Source organism: Conger conger, chromosome 15 (assembly GCF_963514075.1).
Source record: "Conger conger chromosome 15, fConCon1.1, whole genome shotgun sequence".
In the NCBI taxonomy this organism is placed as follows: Eukaryota; Metazoa; Chordata; class Actinopteri; order Anguilliformes; family Congridae; genus Conger; species Conger conger.
Genome location: NC_083774.1, coordinates 8,217,744 through 8,237,743, shown reverse-complemented (window position 1 = coordinate 8,237,743; position 20,000 = coordinate 8,217,744). Strand labels below are relative to the sequence as shown.

General features: G+C 44.2%; 2 protein-coding genes across 2 annotated transcripts in view; one reads left to right on the top strand and one right to left on the bottom strand.

The window, feature by feature from the left end:
- Positions 1–10,955, bottom strand: part of LOC133111751 (C-type lectin domain family 18 member A-like) — a 19,371-nt gene extending 8,416 nt beyond the window's left edge. Inside the window, exons 1-5 of the mRNA XM_061222322.1 lie at positions 10,720–10,955; positions 9,971–10,062; positions 2,485–2,715; positions 1,413–1,510; positions 889–1,010 (exon numbers count right to left, since the gene is read on the bottom strand). Of these exons, the coding sequence (XP_061078306.1) occupies positions 889–1,010; positions 1,413–1,510; positions 2,485–2,715; positions 9,971–10,062; positions 10,720–10,843 (667 nt within the window). The 5' untranslated portion in view covers positions 10,844–10,955. The remainder of the gene's footprint in view (positions 1–888; positions 1,011–1,412; positions 1,511–2,484; positions 2,716–9,970; positions 10,063–10,719) is intronic.
- A 3,292-nt stretch (positions 10,956–14,247) lies between these two features.
- LOC133111999 (fibulin-7) overlaps positions 14,248–20,000 on the top strand; it is an 11,426-nt gene continuing 5,673 nt past the window's right edge. The window contains exons 1-3 of the mRNA XM_061222657.1: positions 14,248–14,468; positions 18,406–18,565; positions 19,518–19,688. Coding sequence (XP_061078641.1) covers positions 14,409–14,468; positions 18,406–18,565; positions 19,518–19,688 — 391 coding nt within the window. The 5' untranslated portion in view covers positions 14,248–14,408. The remainder of the gene's footprint in view (positions 14,469–18,405; positions 18,566–19,517; positions 19,689–20,000) is intronic.

The window sequence follows — 20,000 nt, the reverse complement described above, 5'->3', positions numbered from 1 at the left end:
ATCGTGACTAAAAGTATTCCAGTCATTTCCTAACGGGGGGAAGTATAATCAACTGTAATTACTTCAGGAGACCACTTACTGACGAAGAGGAAGAGGAGCTCCTGAACGAGCAGAGCACTTCGATCACAACACGCCAATCAAAACTTTATATTTATTTATACACCCGTCAAAATTCAGTTATTAATATTCTGTCCTTCAGTTACAAAACAGAAGTAATCGGCACAAATAGCATGTTGCCAGACACAAACAGCCGTTCGTTCCTCACTTTCATTACGCTTGTTAGGGAACTGTTATGGTACCGCTTGCATAGACTTTTATCGGTGGCACATGAAGATGATACTCCACATACTTTTAATTTAATTTAATGCAAAAACAAATTGAAATATTCAATTTGAAGTCCATTGGGGAATAATAAACAGGTCACAATCCCTCTAAATGCGCTTAATGAAGTGCTCTGAAAGGGATGGTAAGGAAATTGTAATTGAAATTGTCAGGACTTTGCAGAGGAAATAATATGGCCGGAAGGACAATGATTTGGATATTGTATTTTCTGTTAGCAAAAATCACTTAAGGGCGATGCTAAGTGGCTTTCTCAGTACATAGCTGTTCTACTGCACATGAAAGGCCACTCATCTTCACTTGAGCCAGAATTCTGCTTCAAGGGGGGCCGCCTAAAGTATAAAATTATATTCAAAGCAAGAACAAAATAGCCAGCTTTCCCTTACCACTTCCTATTGTCATTTGGAAGGCTTTGAAGCCAAGAAAGTGAATCAGACATTACAACTGAGTGCGAAAAATAAAGAAATTATTTTTAAAATATTTGAAATAAATTCCATTACAACAGTGTTTGTGAATTGTGCTCAGGCAGTAGCCGAAGACGCCACTCACCACAGAGGCCCCCAACGTGGTCCCAGAGGCGGAAGCAGCCAGCCATGGCGGAGGTGCAGAGAGAGCAGTATGGCCCGGCTTTGTAGGGTACAACCATCCTCCCGTTCACCTCCCAGTTGCCCCTGAGCGCAGTGGAGGAACAGAGCGTTAGTACCCCTACCAACACAGCCCACACTGTTAGCATGTTAGCACCCTGACAAAGAGAGTCTACGCTGTTAGCATGCTAACACACCTACAAACACAGCCCACGCAGTTAGCATGCCAGCACCCCTACAAACATAGCCCATACTGTTAGCATGCTAACACCCTGACAAACACAGCCCACGCTGTTAGCATGCTAACACACCAACCCAGCCCAGGAGCTGTAAACCCATTGGTTTGCAGTACATTCCAACCAAACCCAGGAGCTGTAAACCTGTTGGGTTGCAGTATACTCCCAACCCAACCCAGGAGCTGTAAACCCTGTAGGCCGTGGTTGAAGTACACTACATTGGGTTGTAGTGGGGTGAGATGAGAGCACTCACCCAGGTGAATATGCGCAGACATAGAGCTCCCACAGGCTCGCGCCTGTGTAACAGTCCTGCCGTGCACAGCCCACTCGACTGGACGTGGCCCAGACCAGCTACAACACACAGACAGGAACAGTGTTACTTTCATCAAAAGTGACTTCCAGTTGATTAGACTGAGCAGGGATCTTTATCGTGGCTACAATGGGGCTTGAACCACCAACCTTCCGGCTCCCAGTCAAGCACCTTAGCCACTAGGCTACAGGTGATGGAGTGTGTGCATGTACCCCAGGAACAGTGCTTATCCCCACTGAATATTGTGTATGGCACTTGGCAATAAATCTTCAAACATTACATTTTCATGTTGTACTGTGTGTAGTTTAGCCAGTAACATAAGAAGCAAGTGTTCACTATCTGTCCCCCAGAGCAGAATGGGTATTTGGGTGGCATTTCACGATGGGCCAGCTTCAGAGACACAGATTAAGCCTCGTCCCTAGATTAAAATTCTATTTTGAATAGAGATTATCCATACAAAGCTCCATTTAGTGCAGGACTAAGCTTGACTGATTGATTGATTGATTTAACTTATTTGACATATTTTAAAATAGTCAGTATCATTAGCCCTAACGCAACAACCATATACAGAGTAAAATTGAGAAAAACAAAACACAATAAAGTCATGATGATTTATTTCCATTATGGGGGAACAAATGCAAGTTTAACCAGCGTCTATGAACCGTCCCTGCGTGTGAGACTGATGGGGTTGGATCACCTGAGTGTAATGCTGAACCGTCCCTACGTGTGAGACTGATGCTGTTGGATCACCTGAGTGTAATGCTGAACCGTCCCTACGTGTGAGACTGATGCTGTTGGATCACCTGAGTGTAATGCTGAACCGTCCCTACGTGTGAGACTGATGCTGTTGGATCACCTGAGTGTAATGCTGAACCGTCCCTACGTGTGAGACTGATGCTGTTGGATCACCTGAGTGTAATGCTGAACCGTCCCTACGTGTGAGACTGATGCTGTTGGATCACCTGAGTGTAATGCTGAACCGTCCCTACGTGTGAGACTGATGGCGTTGGTTCACCTGAGTGTAATGCTGGCAGGTGCTGTTGTCCGCACATCGTCCGGTCAGGTAGCTGTAGTCTCGGCCCTCCCCGAACCAGGCGTCGATGACCCCTGCGAACGACGCGGTCCCCACGGCGACCCGATGGGCGTTCCAGCCCACGTGGTCGGGGCGGGGGGGCGGGGCGGCGGGGCGGGGAGAGCAGGAGGCCGCTCGGTCCTGAGCGAGCAGAGCCAGCTTCTCGCTCCACTCCTGGGGGAGACAGCGAGGCGCGGACGTCACAGTAACGCTCGAACCGCAACGTACGGTGACGCACAATCACCCGACGCACTGCATACGCAGCGCTTGTGGCGAAACGCTAAATTCACAATTTGATTTTCAAACAAACAAACATAAACAAAGGTCAGAACAGAAACAAGAAAAGAAGGGAGGGGAAAAGAAAGGGTTAAAAAAAAATTAAAAATGTTTTAATTAAAATTAAATGTATTCTCCATACAGGTGTTTTATGTGTGAAAAATGCACACGGAGGATTACACTGCAGGCGGGCGTCCCTGACAGGTGATGAATGCGTACAATGGGAAACGCAGCACACCACCTGGGCTCCCAAGAGCCTCTTCCCTCTCCCTCCAACCTAAATCACACGACTCCACAAAAGCCACCGCAAGGCAGAAACTCCCACAAATCTCTTAAAACATTTAATAAAATAAAAATAAATCTCAGACCGTCCTCTAAATCTGGCATTCCCCCCATTATTTACTTGCCAATAGCAGAGAAAACCAATTACTGATTTCCATCTTTTTCACAAAGTCATAGCGGAATGCTCCGAATTCTCCCTTCCTGTCTGATTGGCTCAGCAGCCCTTTGCATTCCCACCCACTTTGGTTCCACAGAACACCACTGCAAAAGAGGCGTCCTTGGTTGACCTACGTCAGAGGTGTCCAATCTTATCCTAAAAGGGCCCGGCGTGGGTGCAGGTTTTTGGTTTAACCCAGCAGTAACACACCTGATTATACTAATTAACTAGTTGTGGTCTTTAAGCAAGACCTTGATGAGTAGAATCAGCTGTCTTAGTCCTGTGCTAAAACAACAACCTGCACACACACCAGCCCTTTCTGGATAAGATTGGACACCCCCGACCTACATGCTTAAAGGTACAATAGGCAAGATTTTTGTGTTAAAACATTGTTACAATACCATTGTAAATCCCTTCCTCTCATTGAAAATGGCTCACTGACATGTTGACTCACCCTCTGCTTGTGTTTATAGTCCTTAAATTCGGGTTTCAAAATATACAGTTGACGGCCCGACACTCTGTACCAAAACAATAATTCAAGCTCATTGGTTGAAAATTGTTTTTAATTACCATAGCCAGTTGCTGCTATTACTCTCTTGGCAGTTAGAAGTCCGAAATTACCCATTGTACCTTTAAATAAAGATAAAATATATGCAGCAAATTGCAGAAAATGAGGAGACAGTGCAAAAAAAAAAAAACTGATAATAATTCAGCCTTAACAACACCTTTAGTGTCATATTTACACTTAAATAAGACACTAAAATTATTTGATAACTCATAAAGATTGCTAATGAGGTGAGAAACGTTGACTCATTTCAAGATGGGGTAAGAATAGCAAAAAGTAACTTAAGAACTTAAGACTTAATCTAATTGAGAAGAAAATAGGATTTTAACATTACATTAGAGTGTGGTCACGGTGTGGAATCGCTTGCCAGGACATGTAGTGGAGGCACAAACACCGGGGGTTTTCAAGACCAGGCTTGATAAGGTGCTAGACACTATTAAGCATTTAGGCAATCTAAGTAGTAGTACCACTTTAGTGGTAGGAAAAGGCGAGCATTGTAATGGCCTGTTCTCATCATGATGTTAAATTAGGTTAGTTATTTATCTGACGCTCGAAAGCAATTTACAGGTGAGTAGACTAAGCAGGGGACAATCCCCCCAGGAGCAATGTGGGGTTAAGGGTCTTGCTCAAGGGCCTAACAGTGGTGTGGATTTTATTGTGGCTACACCGGGGTTAGAACTACCAACCTTCCCAGTCCCAGTCACGTACCTTAGCCACTAGGCTACACTAGGCTGCCTCCTTATCTTATTTGGGCTGGTCTGGGCAGCGCTAGCAGCTGGAAGGTGATCGCCGAACCGTGGGACACAGCTGTCCCTGGGAATCTTTGGCTCCTGCCAAGAGGAGGAGGCCCAGGCCCGGGAGGGCCGGTTCAGCCAGGGCTGGGTCAGCACAAGAGGGAGACACAGTTTAATTATCCTCCGAGCGAGGAGAAGCGCAGCTCCTGAAGTGGCGGGATCAGATTAGCCCAGCCCATTAGCATTCTCAGCGCTAGTGTCAGTGCTGAGGCGGGGGGAAGCGTATTGAGAGCTCTGTAAATCAACCGGATAAGTGATACATTAGCCCGGGTGCTCTCTGTGACAGAGCGCGCACAAAGGAATCGGCTTGACAACACACAGCCCTCCCCCCTTTTGTTTTTTTTTGTCTTTTTGACAAATGTGACGTTCGTCTCCTTCTAAATGAAACGTTTGGCGTAATTTATGTGCGGGACAGCCGGCTTATTGAACTGAGAATTTAGGGAGATTGGAAAGATCCGAGGAGAAAATTAATTTCTGCTCATGTGTGGAGTGGACACCGTCGGAAGACAGAGAGAGACGGTCCCTTCGGGACGCCGGCTGCCAGACCCGACGGGGAAGGGAGGGAGGAGCGAAAAAATCGAATGTCGAAAAGGAAGACGTGATAACGAGGTGTCACTGGAAGCGGCCGATCGAGCAGCGGGGAGAGAAAATCCGCTCCCAGAACCGGGTCGAGGTCAGACCGGCGAGCCCGTCTGTTCTCAGAACAACTGCGGGACACGCACCTTCCACGGAGGAGGACACTTTTAAACTGGGTCAGCCAGAGGGTGACTCATGCCTCAGCCGATCCAACGAGCACCGAGGCTCTGAACATCTGCAGGCGGCTGGGCCCTCCTTAAACCAACATCCCGAGGTTCACACGACGTCAATAAGAGGCGGCACTCTCCGGGAAGGTCACCCAAACCTTTTTGTGTTCTTAAAGAAAAGCCGCAGAAACAAGGGGGAGGGGGGCCGACGGAATGACTGCACATCTCCTAAGACCTGCATTCATTTGAACACCGCCCCCGCGCTCGGTCTCGTGACCGTCGAGTGGCAGTGGAATGCGCCGGCTCAATGCAAGATGGCCGCCCCACCGTTGCGTGTTGCCGCGGCAACATTTCAGTCACCGCTGCTGCATTCACAGTGAAAACCAAGGGGGACGTTTCCGCAGATACGGTTTCATGGTATAGCCGCCCCCCCCCCACCCCCCACCTCGCCCCCAGAATGCCTCCCATTTTACCAGCCTGACATGTAGACAGTGCTGGGAAACAGAAGCACAGAAAGGCAATCAATGGGAAGCCAACGCAGACCACACCACTCACCCTCACACGACAGAAATCTCAAATCTGGGCATGCTGTCAATAACTCCCAGCACCACCCACCGCCCCACACCCTCACCCACCCACGCACACCCCCCCCTCATCTTTCCACGCTTTCCCACTGCCGCCCTTCTGACATTCCTTCAGAAATCCATTTACAGGCCTTCAGCACCTCCTCGGCTTTCGTTCTGCCACTCAGTGATGGTGTTTATTAAAGCGGCTCGGGCCCGTCACGGCATATCCAGTGTGTGCCGCCATTCACATGGTGTCTTTTTGGATTAATTCCCTCTTACAGTATGAGAATGCCAACACCATCCCCCCAGCCCCCCCCCAAAAAAGCCTTGGAATCAGACCTGCCAGCACGCTGGTATAATTTCATGTGAAGAGCTCTTGGATGAGTCGGTCTGGAACAAACACTCTTCCAGCAGTTTTTTTTTTTTTCCAGTGTCTGGCAAAGCAAGCTGTTCCCCAGTGCATATATAGCCATCAGATACAATAATATGCAAATCTTTCACCCCTCAGTGAACCGCAGGAAACTAAGAGCTCTGGCGCCATTTTCACAACGGAACATATATATATATACCGTCATAGCGAACCTTTCTATACAATGACATACTGCATATATCATGTTTGCTATTCAGTCTCTGCTTGAATTGAATGTATTGCATAATATAATTCTATGTTTCTGTTCTGTTCTCCTTCAGTGTGAGAGATGGTAAAAACATACATTTCATATCATGTATAGATTGCAAGGATGTACAGTTTTAAACCACTGCTATAATTCATAATCATGGCAATGTAACCGTGTGCTTATATGCATACGTTTGCCTCAAAAACAGACGTCGCACTTCACAATAATTGATGAATCTTCATTGGTTTTTCAGCATCACCCTGTTCTACAGAGGGAGAAATCATAGAAAAAATTGTTTTAAACAGAAATCTAGCATCAAGGCAAGGGAACATCATCATCCCACTAACAGCAATAGGAGGATGCACACTATGAGTCTACAGCACATACAGTGTCTCTTAGCACAGAGCAGTCAGCACACACACAATGGAAAAAGTGTGAATGTCATTATTTTACATCCATGGAATTGACTGTGACTGCAAAGAGCATCATACAAGGGTGCCGTGGATTTCTGCCTCAATTTTCCAGCTGAACACTGTCACAGAAAAAAGCGAACCCTCATTCTGTCCTATAGATCTCTCCCTCCCTCACACGCACACACACACACACAGACACCAAACATGAAAAGCCAACTTACTCCATCTCACAGATTCAATATATCTGAAGAATGACCCAGCCTTCAATTGCGTTTGAAGTTTGATTGAGTGGCACAAATTCAACGGACATATCAAGCCCCCCATCTCTGAATTCTGAAGAACCACTGGATGAATTGAGCAAGAAGTTATTGAGAATAATTTTTCATATGGAAATACAGAATTTTATCTCCTCATGAGACCGAGGGGGGGGGGGGGGGGGGGGTATGGAGTCCTCTTTGATACTGTAATCTCTTTACAGTCACAGACAATCACACTGTGCTTATGGGTTTCTGTGCACGAAATTTGGTGGATAATCGCAAAGCAGCTAAGGCTTTCAGCCTTTTAAATTGATCACTAAGTACCTTAATATTCCCCATCAGCCGTGATTTCAACGCAAGGCTTTGTGGAATTACCTGCCATACAGTATTACAAAATAAATAAAAATTTCTACCAGTGCTACACATATCAAAATTTTCATTTATATTATTTATATGACATGTTGAAATGTCAGGACATTAGTAATGCAGGTTTGGCAAACAACTCCAGCTTCACCGTAATGTGCTTCACGTTTATTCGCTGGAAAGGCTAGGGAAGCGTTTTAACTTTTAAGTCAGATGTCAGATGTAATGCATCAAGACAGGGCAGTGGTGCTGTTTAATGAAAAAGACAGGGGAGGGGCTAATTGGGAGTACTCCACAATGTTAGCCTTATTCACAGCAAGTCATCCATGTTACTGAGCTCACACACAATCCAGTGGTTTACAGGACTTCACAGGCTTCTGTCCAGACTGGAATCTAAAGGAAATTCTGAAGAGAATCGCCTTCATGTCGCAAACCAGCTACATAAAGCCTCAGAGTGGCAATGCAGGTAATCTGCGACAAAAAGACCCAGAGTGGCTATGCAGCTAATCAGCTACAAAAACACCCACAGTGGCGGTGCAGCTAAGTGGCTACAAAAAGACCCACAGTGGCTATACAAGTAATCAGCTACAAAAACAACCAGTGGCAATGCACCTAACCGGCTACAAAAAGACCCAGAGTGGCTATGCAGCTAAGTGGCTACAAAAAGACCCAGAGTGGCTATGCAGCCAAGTGGCTACAAAAACACCCACAGTGGCGGTGCAGCTAAGTGGCTACAAAAAGACCCACAGTGGCTATACAAGTAATCAGCTACAAAAACAACCAGTGGCAATGCACCTAACCGGCTACAAAAAGACCCAGAGTGGCTATGCAGCTAAGTGGCTACAAAAAGACCCAGAGTGGCTATGCAGCTAAGTGGCTACAAAAATACCCACAGTGGCTATGCAGCGAAGTGGCTACAAAAAGACCCACTATGGCTATACAGATGATCAGCTACAAAAACAACCACAGTGGCTATGCAGCTAATCAGCTACATAAAGTCCCACAGTGGCTATACAGGTAAGTGGCTACACAAAGAACCACAGTGGCTCAATTATGCTAGCCGTTTGTTTGAAGTGCGCCATGGAGCCTTGCTTTGCACAAGGTGGGGGAAATAAAACGTCTGTGCGCGCTGATGTACTCCAGAATGTGTTTACGGTCGGAAGGATTAGCTTCCCGGGCCGGCACTGATAAAAACAGCTGTGTTTTTCAGTGCCAAACGGAGCCTTAGCGGACGACAAACCCGCGGTGTTTCTGCCTGTTTTTCCGATATCAGCGTTTTGACAGAGCAGCATCCTCGCAGACTGGGTGGGCACGGCGAGGAGGACGGAGATTTCTGCTCGCTAAACTAAAGCCACTGTGGGGATGATGGGCATTCACGCCATCCATTATGAAGAGGGGATGAAAAATACCAAGACAAAACATACTGTTTTCAGGAGCTTGCTGTCGTGCAGACACTTTTAAGCTCAGTGTTGATACTCTACATCAAGACCGTCTGGGGAGCGGCAGACCTGCAAAAAATGTCTGTCTTAACACACATTTTTAGTCTCGTAATAAAACTTAAGATCTTTTTTCTCTCCCTCTCCCTCTCCCTCTCCCTCTCTCTCTCTCTCTCTCAAGTAGAAAAGGTCGTTTTAAGTTGCCGTTTGCTTGACATTTGACAACTGACATTTTCTCACCCCATTGGCAAATCCTTAAATGAGTCAAACTTTCTCACCTCGTTGGCAGTTTTCTTATTGTGTCTCATTTAGCAACAAAAAAAGTCATAGAAATAAGATTAAGTCTAAATATAAGACCAAGATACTTAAGACTGACTTATTTATGTGTTATTTTTGCAGTGAACCTGTGCGGGAGTTTCAGAGCAGTAAGGCCTAGTGAACTACTGCATAGGCCAGGCACATGACCTGTTGTTTTTGTTGTCAGTAAATAGTTTGCACTGTTGGGTCTGAAAATAAACCTCAAATACATATTTTACAAAGAGACAAATTGAAAATAAATATATATTTCAGTATCTCTCTAGTCAGCAATATTGTCCAGCAGGTAGGCCTAAAAGTAACTGTGCTGCTGACACTGCTTTCTTAAAAGTAACTCACTGAAACAAAGTATAGTCTTATGGAACAATATACTTGCAAGAAGGAAACACTGAATCAGAAAAACTGTTCATAACGATGAGAAAAGGCATTCCAACTCAGTAAATAATTTTACCGAATTCTATTGTGAGAGCTGACTTATATATAAAATATTTAAAAAATAAAAGTTAAAAAAGACCCTCCATATGTTTATATTAGCATGGTGTGGGGATGTTTCAGTAAGTAGCCTATACAAACATTTGTCTGGGACAACAGAGGACTGATCACATCATGAACAAGCAAGCGAAAAAAAAAAGGCAGCCAACTAACCATTTTCTGCATGTTTGCTGCCATGGGATTGACTCGGCTCCGGAGCCGATTATGCTGTGAAACAATCTGAAAGTGCTCCTTAGCTCCAAGACCTAGAATAAAAGAAGGATCGAGGTTACTTTCAGCTAGAACAAATCCCCATGGTAACGCAGTGCAGGGTCGCCGGAGGGGTAAGGAGACATTGTGACAAAATCTTGCCTCAAACATAATTCAAGAAAGTGCAAGCTCAAGTGAGTGGCCACATCCGTGATAATGATCTACGACTCTATTATACAAAATATAAATGTAAATACATTTACAGAAAACAGACTAACGCAGATTAGACAATGCATTCCTCTTTGCGACTTGATTTAGGCTACCCGTTTAAAGCGAGTTGTCACAGTTGTTTTCAAGTGAGTCACATCAAAAGTTAAGTAGCCGACATTACAGAGGTTTGAAAGTTTTTTTAGTTTGTTTTTTTAAGTTGTACTCCGTTTATACAGTAGCGTATCTGTATTATATAACTTATATCGTAGTGAGGTGATCTCCAACGCATATCCGCAATATCGTTATTGTTTTATTATTTCATTCGTGTGGTGCCATTCATAGCATCATTTATTGAAATACAGCCCAGTAAACAGTTAGTGCAATTCAAATGAACTTCTCGAACGAAAGGATGCAGGTAAACTTTTGTCGTATAGCCTACACAGCGTTCAGGTTTCCCCGCTGTTTACACAGAATGGTGCTGAAAACAAGCGTTTCTTCCTTACCCCTAGCAGGTGCATTTGTACCGGTCCGTTTCTCCTTAAGTATCCAGTTCCCCTGGGAATATGAGGTGGAGAGAGCCCAGGCAAACATGAGGAGAAAATACCACAATTCCACCGTTACCCTCATGACTGAACAGCACACTATCGCCACGCCACACTCTCTGGTAGCTGACACATACTCAACACTAACTATCCCACACCACCATTTGGTCCACCCCGCCTTATTCTTCGGACGCCCAACGAAGTTGAATGGCACACGATAAAACCGGAAGCCCAGACAAGGGCGTAACATAAATTAGTGCCACTAGTGCATTTCAGTGTTTGGCATTGTATACTATTTTGAGCGAGCGCTGCTGCGATATCAAAGCGTGAATCCAATTGTTTGTGTATGGTCAGCATTAATATTTGGCGAACTGTGCATCCCTTAATCTGATAAACGGACAAATGCGCGTTTAAGACCATGGTGGTTTGGTTCAAACTTCAAGCTTTTCGTAGTAGTAGGCCAATAACTTTGTGTCAAACGCATTGCCTGTAGTGGTACAGCATATAATAATTAACACGGTGGGTTTTAATACTACTAATAATTTGTAGTACTCAACGTTTAATTGGTTTTAATATAAAAATAACTTAAGAGGACCTACCCAACAAGCAACCAGACCGAGCTTATACGAGCTTTGAGAAAATATATTTAAAAACAGTGAGAATTTTCCTTTTGTGTTTTTCTTATTTGAATATAAATTATTTACATGGCGTCAAGTTTTCAAATTACATTACACGTCAGAATTATAATTGAATTTTACTCTTCCAGCCAATAAATTCAATCTCAACAGTTTTTAGAAATATCAATCTCTGGGGTCATCATTTTATAATCCAATAAATGTTTTCCTCAAGGATATTTATCATTTTCTATTTTTTTTTTAAGTAGGCAATGAATGGATGCCATACAGACTTCAGCAATGACAATATTAATTTTTCATCTGGTTGATCACATGCAAATGTAATCCAACATTTAGAAAGAACAACTCAAGACATTTTTTCAAGCAATTCAGACTCACTTTGTTTCACAGATTCAAGTCAACAAAGGCAAAAAGAAAGCATGACTACAAACCAAATCAACAAGAATAATCTCAAAAAGCACCATGCGATTTCCAGGTGAATGATAGGATTTAGATTTCAGGCCGGATTTGTATTTTCAGGATGGCAAAAAAAAAAAAAAAAAAAAACATGAAAGGAAACCAAAGTTCATACACATTTGTCAAAAAATGTATATCATATTTTGTTCTCACAGAATAATTGCCAAGTGTAGGAATGCAGTCAGATTTTCAATGTGAAATACCTCAAATCTAACCAAAACCGGATATGGTGACAATGTAGGATATTGGTTCAGTTACTTCTGGGTCACGCCTGGATACTGCCCATAATACAACCTGCAGTTTAAATGCATAATGTCAAATACCATATAGAGAATCTGTCATTGAGGATGTGTACTGATCTAATCTCAGAGCATATCAGTATTTCGGCACAATTTAAACATTTGCCCTCAGCCTGAAAATGATAATGCAGCGCTAATAGTAATTTCAATGTTTTCATCTGGAGTCTGAAAGAGGCAGACTGTTGCATGCTTGTATTTGAGCAGAATTCTCACATTAATAGTGAACGAGAGCACCATCCTGTAGAGGGCAGAACGTTTCCATGTTCTGTGCTGAGCAACAGCATATTTTTTTCACTATTATTTTCTGTGCTGGTTTACATAGGTCGTACCGTGACTTTTTAAAGGTTAGATATTAATTTTAAATGCATATCAATATACTTGTCATTTTAAAAATTCTGTTGCAGATAACAGTTAAATGGGAAATCAGTGTAGATAGTGTTTTTAATGTATGTTGCCATGGAGTTTGTTTGGAAATTTACCAGACAGATAAATAGAAATCAAAATAGAAATGAATAAATAAAAATGAGTGATCAAAGTCATAACATTAATCATTAAAGTCAGACGTCACTGTGTATGTTTTTAAAAACGAAGTATTCTTCAGTTGTTGTCCTCTAAAGTGGTCTTCTGTGGCCTACCGGTGCAGTCTTGCTTCCCAGCAATGCATCAGACAGTTTACTTTGACACATCCAATGTTTTGGCTACGTCTCTGATCCGTGTGTTCTGTTTGCCAGGTTCATGATGGCCTGCTTCACTGGCATTGACACTTGTTGAGAGACAACTCTAAATGCTGATTCCACGCTGAGAAAAAAACTCAACTTTTAGTTCGACTTCCAGACACACAGAAACAGCTGAGCAGCCAATTGTCCAATTACTTTAGCTCCCATAAAATGGGGGGGGGGGGGGGGGGGCTATGTGTAAATAGGGGCAGTCAACACAAATAACCTGATATGGATGTTTAAATACTCTCAAATTAGTCTGTACTTTAACCATATTCATTGTTCCATTTAAAACTCATTCTAGTGTCTGTGCAGAACCAAAACAAGAACGGGGTCACTGTTCAAATACTTATGCACTGGACTGTATAGCTATAGCCTAATAATGTATGATGTGATCAAGTGGGGACGATTTCACCGAGTTGGAATTCAAGTGGCTACTTCTGGCTAGAAGTTCGCTGACGCTGCTTATTTCTTTACCAGAGATGTTTAAAGCAGTGACAGCACTACCATTGAGGGTAGGCCGCTTTGAACCTAATGTGGAAATGTTCAAAGCAGTGACATCTTGATTCCATTGCCATTAGACGCCACTGAACTTCAAACAAGCAGCCGAGTTCGGACCCACAAGGAGGGCCACACCCCGCTCCTGACGGGAGTTAAACCCTGTCATTTCAGGCATTTCGGTGAAGAAATCGGTCACGAATGACGAGTGCTTTAGCCAATAGGGGTTTGTAACATTAGCTTGTAACTGCAATGTTCACGGGTCGTACTCAGACGAGAGATCTACAATATAGGCCTACTCCTTAAACTGTAACTGTTAATATTTTAACATAGCCTACCCCTCTGCCATCCAGCCCATACTTCTGTTTTCATGTCGGTATAAAGGAAACGTTATAGTCATTGGATAGGCGATAGTTAAATGTCTTATTTTACGATTTAAATCATTGACTTAATCATTTAAATTATAGCCAAACATGCCAACGGTTTATTAATAGGCTACTGAATTATTTGGATAAAATGTTGCCTTTATGTCGGACGTCCTGCCTTAAAGCCAAAGCAATTTATTTTTTTTAAACCCATCATTCATTCAAACAATTTTAGTCATCTAAAGATCTCGACCAGTAACCTCCTGTAAAACTCAGTTCAAGACGCATGCATATGTTTGTCCAACGGTATACGTTTTTTTTTTTTTTTTTTTTGCTTTGCAAATACCAAGAACGCCGTCCAATGACTGGTGGATTTTGTTTTTCTTCGTAGCTTAAAATACCACAACGGGGCGGCTTTTTATGAGGAGAGAAATTTGGCATGTGCTTTCCAGAAAAGGAAAGGAAAACTAAAAGCTGTCTGTGCTCCCTTGCAAGATGTACCAGTCGCTGGTCTCGCAAATTACTTTAAATAGGACATTAAACTAACGTTTGTGTTAGCCTACTTTGAGTAATTAAACATATATTTGACAAATATAGAGTTAATTAACTTAACTTCACGTTTTAATTTGAGTCGTGCCAACGTCAAGCAAGCTCCGAAGGAATTTGTGGATTGCTGAAGAGATGAAGCGGACGTACGTTATCCTGACGATATTGTGTCTGTATCACACCTCATTCGGACAGGTGAGTGCTGCGTGTGTCCGGCGCTGTAGCCACATCTCATTGAACGCCATGACCGAGGCAACCCAAATTAATTTGATGATAACTGCCTGGAAACAGTGTATGCAATATGTATTGTAGCTATCAGTAATTAAATCACGCTTTAAAAGTTACTATCACAAAAAGTAATAGTAATATTCATCTTTATATGTCATATTCATTTAGAAAAAAATTAAATATACATTGTCTACCACACAATTGTTGTATCAACAAGTTGAAATGTATCAATATAAATCTGAAATGATCCCAGATTATCCATATTCTGATTCTTGTGTATTTTTTCAACTAAATTTAACAGAACAGAACAGCTGGTTAATACCAGCGAAATTACACAGCACACAGTAAAACCTGAAGATGATGTGATTGTACCAATATAGCCCGGCAGCCAATGTCTTTGTGCGAATACTTGACACCGCTTTTCGAAGCCCACTGGAGTCTGTGGGAGGGCTGAGGTGAAGATCACACTGGATGTGCAGTCAAAAAATAGAAGTGAGAAAATTAGTGTCGTGTTGCCCCTCCTCGGTCATGCGTTTGAGGTGCGGTACGAGAGGCAGACACTGACGTCTGCATGTCTTTAAGGAAAGATACTGTCTGACTTTTGGAAAAGAGATTAAACATCTCCCTGCTTTAAGAGCAGTGTGTGTGTGTGTGTGTGTGCGCGAGAGTGTGTGTTCTTATGACACCACAGGCACTGGACCACACTGTGAAGGTGCAAATTCGTAAAAAAAAGGGTCTATCGGAATTCAATTTACACATACACATATGTCACTTTAACAATTGGACTACAGAATAATTGCCATGTCCAGCAAACTGGAAAAGCCCTTTGTTATGAACAGACTTGACGCCTCAAACTAGATTTTCAATAATCCTGAGGGTTCGGGTCTATTTCACTGGTTCATTCCTGATGGCTCTACTACAGCTGAGAAATGAGAAATCAAATACCGCAGTGATAGAATCAGCACATACTGAATTTGACAAGCATAGCTTTTTTCACCAGGGATCGGAGGCAGTTGGAATTTTCTTTTGAATGCGTGCTGCAGTGGTAAACATCTTGAGGCTAATTACATTACGGATCAAGGTTTAAAGACAAAAAGGGGTGTTTGTGCGAAGCGTAGTTAATGGTTTGTGAAAACACCTTGGAATCCCGAGCTGAGGTTCCTTGAGCATCTTTTCATTTCGACTCATAAAATCAATGATGACAAGCCACTGTAGTAGTTGCATCAAATTATGTCAATTACATGAATTCATAGACATAAAAATAATTTTTTTAAATGTTTTATTTACCTGCATGTTACATTTTTTCCAATGCTACCATTTCTGATGAAAGACATTATTGAAAATCTTGAATCACAACGAAGGGCTTCATGCTAATTGTGACATTTTGCAAATTATTATTGAACGAGCCTCGTGCAGCAGTACTGCCAACAAGAGAGCGTTATGGCCAAATACAAACAGCAATTTCATCAGCACGCTGAACTCTACTCTCTCCCAAGACCTCCATTTAATATCTATTTACCAGGTGTTTTCTGCAGGAAGAGTAAACATTTGCTTTACTTACACAAGGCCGAGCACATGAAAACACGTTTTTCATAAGGCGGGAGGGCAGAGGGAGGGCAGAGGGAACGAACTTCAAAAACATCGAGGCTCTCCTCGCTGACGTCCGTGACCAATCAGAGATGGAGAACTCCCCTGGACCCCGCATGACCTGTGCGACTGTGTTTGTGTTGCCGGGGGCGATACAGTGACTCTCAGTGTGATCTCCTCCCGATTGGTGAGCTCACATCTCAGACACCGTAGGGGGTTGTTCTCGTCATTTCTAGTGACGGCGACAAGTCCTTGAACAGACGCGGGCGAGGAAAACGTACAGTTTCATACGGATTCTGCAGCCACAGGAAACTCCTAACACGCTGCTTGCAAGGGAAACCTCTGAGCGGGCTTATGAAAATCTCACCAACACTACGGTCGCATACCGAGAACGAGATCTGCCCAGTTTGTTTTTCCTCCTGAGGAATTTTAATTCAAGTGAAAGGGGTTTATACAACACTGCTAGATTCATCAAGGCTTCACAAGTAAATAAATACGCTGAGTAAAAGAGACTTTGTAGTTTTTGCTCCATTGGCAAGAGAGATGCATTTTAATGGTACGGATCTTTAAGAATTTGAAAATGTATATACAATCAGCCCCAAGCACGGAGTTGTGGCACGACAGGGGTAAATAGTGTCCTGTCCAATATCAGCAGGGAGGTTTTCATGTGTGGAACACTCCTGACTTCAGGCAGAGAGACAGTTCAACACAACCCACCGTCCCCCAAACCCCCCACCCCCCACCTCCCCCCCCACCCTCTCTCTATGGCGGTGACCAGACCTCAATGCCCTCACTGTCCCTGGATGTGAGAGGAATCTTACCCACAGCTTCCTGCTGCTGGGTGCCTTCACCGTTTGTTCTCTTAAATCTGAGAAATGGCTGACAAAAGTGAAACGGCTTAATATTTTTTAAATATTTTCTAAAATGGTTGTTGAGCAGATCACAGAAAGCCATTTCGAGACCCAAGAATTACTATTAGAAAGGTCTGACTGACATTTATGAGGTAAAGATGTTGCTTATAGGGCACTAAATAAGTATGCGTGTGATGTTTTACACAAAAATACTTTTTAAAAGTATGAAGGAAATTTAAAATATAAATCTGCTTAGAGCCCATTCACCTTGGTATCTTTGAACCTCAATATCTCAAAACCGATCAGAACGCAGACAGAACCTAATAATCCCACGGTCACAATTCCCAGAAGTGGAACCCTTTTTCTGCATGAAGCCTCACGACCTTACAGGCCAGAGGCGTCGTGATTGGCGGGCACCGAGAGTCTTAGTCGTGAGTCTAATTCGGGCACCGAGATCCCATTGGCCCAGAGCCATCACAGGCTGACCATTCAGCTCACAGGCAACAATCACAGCTTTCAGAGCGTCTGAGCAGTGACCTGGGCCTGCTTACTTCACCAGCGTCGCACGACTGTATGTGAAGCAACGCAGGTCTGGCGGATTTCTCACCTCTCTCCCTAGCCACTGCTCCTGCGTAAACACCATTTTTATCCAGCTGCAAACACAGTGGACAGAGTCCTAAACAGAGTCGCCTCGTCCATCACAGCCAGATAAAAACACTGCGAATAACCGGCTCTTTGAGTGGACACGATCAGACCTGATTACGATTAAATGTTCAACATTCAGCCGCTTCTGTGCTCCAAAATAACAGATAATCTGTGTGATTTTAATATTCAAATACTGTACCTTTCCGGGAGCTAATGTTCTTGCATGCAAGGGTAACCAAACTTTGATCTTGAAGCAGTACACTGAAAATAAAATAAAATAAAAAAAGTCAATCTTAACAACCATTTTAGTCTTACATGTAGACTTCTTTCTATTCCGTTTCTTTGCTAAATAAGACAAAAAAATTGAGGTGAGACAGTTTTACTCATTTTAAGATGTGATTTAATTAGTTTACAGAGTTTACAGAGAAGTTCATTACATTACATCACATTACATTATGGTAATTTAGTAGACGCTCTTATCCACCGACAATAAAGTGCAAATCATAACCAGGGACCAAGAGCGCTGAAAACCCGAGAGGGGAGTACTGACCCAAGTGCGAGGGCTCCTCACAATTCACACCCCTGTTGCGTGAACTGGTGGTTTAAAGGTAGTGTGAAAACCGGCTGGATTGTCAACCCTCAAAGCCGGAAGTTCGGTCCACTCCCATCCCGACTCGACACTTCAGGATTGTGCAGTGGCTCTCCGCACAGCGAACGGCGGATGTCTCCGTCTGGACACACGGAGGCGGGCATCGCCCCAGCTGCAGACCACGCCCTGCCCCTGACGGGGGCGCTAAGCTGCCCTGCCCTCTCGCCCCCAGGACTGCCCCAGCAGGCAGGAGATGCAGGGCACCCTGCGCCAGCTCCACAAGCTGCTCTCGGCCCACGAGACGTCCTACCTGCAGGGCCTGCGGTCGCTGAGGAAGAAGATCAACCTCCTGCAGAGCTCCACGGCCAGGCAGAGCGGCAAAGCCGGCAACGGTGAGATAAAATAAACTTTATTAAACCCCTGTGGGGTCATTTGACCCATCCTAGCAGTGGGCAGCTACAGTGCAGCGCCCGGGGACCAACTCCAGTTCTGAGGCCAGTGCCTTGGTCGAGGGCAACGGCAGGAGCACACCTAACCTGACGTGCGTGTGTTTGAGTGTGGGAGGAAACCGGGGTAGCTGGAGGAAACCCACACAAACTCTGGGAGAACATGCAAACTCTGTAGGACCGGCTGCCTGTGTTAACTGTGCCTGTCAGTGCAATGGTGAGGCCGGAGACCTGTGTTCAAGACGGCGATTGTTTACAGCAAACAGATAGCAAATAGATGTAGGGGCGGCCTGTAGTGTAGTGGTTAAGGTGAATGACTGGGACACGCAGGGTCGGTGGCTCTAATCCCGGTGTAGCCACAATAAAAGCCGCACAGCCGTTGGGCATTTGAGCAAGGCCCTTAACCCTGCATTGCTCCAGGGGAGGATTGTCTCCTGCTTAGTCTAATCAACTGTAAGTCGCTCTGGATAAGAGCGTCTGCCAAATGCCAATAATGTAATGTAATGTAATACTGGTTAACGATTTTAAGTGAACATTCCATTTAGTTTGCCAGCAATGCCTTTGCAATTGCAACTTAGGTGTAACAATGCTAGCTAGGCGATTAGCTATGTATGTGATAGCTGGATGCAAATTTGAACCCTTTGAAGAGACTTTTTTTTTTCCTGAATTTAAGTCAGTATTCTAGAACTCCAGTGCTTTGAATCACCAGCAGTGATTGGTGCATCAGCGCAAGAATGCTCAGTTCAGAACAATGTAATCGCACAGGATTTGTGATTGTACACCTTAAAAAGTGTTAAGGCAGCTCTGTTGGCGTGATTGTACCCGCTGACCGCCGGGGCTAGAGTTACGGAAAAGCTTCTTCTTGCCGTGTCGTGCTATCCCCGCGTTTGTTTCTCAGGGACCTGCCCAAAGCTGGAGGTGCCCGGCAACGGCAGGAAGCTCGGCAAGGTGCTGGCGGTGGGCCACGAGGTGCACTTCCTGTGCGACCCGGGATTCGAGCTGGTGGGGTCCGAGACCAGGGCGTGTCAGGAATCCCTGAGCTGGAGCGGCCAACAGCCCTCCTGCAGGAGTGAGTGTGCGCCGGCCAATCAGAGAGCTCAGAGAGCCAGACCCCGCCCACACCCAGTCCCCACCCGCCCCGCCAGGGTTCTCAGCTTCACCAAGAGAGCAGCCATTATGGGAGTTCGCCAGGGTGCTAGTGCCAGCGACTGTTTTAATTAACGTGAGCTCCAAAGGATAACAATGAAGTTAGGACACCAATGGGTTTATCCTGAAGTTGGTACACTTTGGTTGGGGATTTTGGCAAGTTAGCACGGATGCATGTGTAATACACTTTGCCTATCTGGAGTTAGGAACTTTTGTTCTGTAATGGCTATTTTAT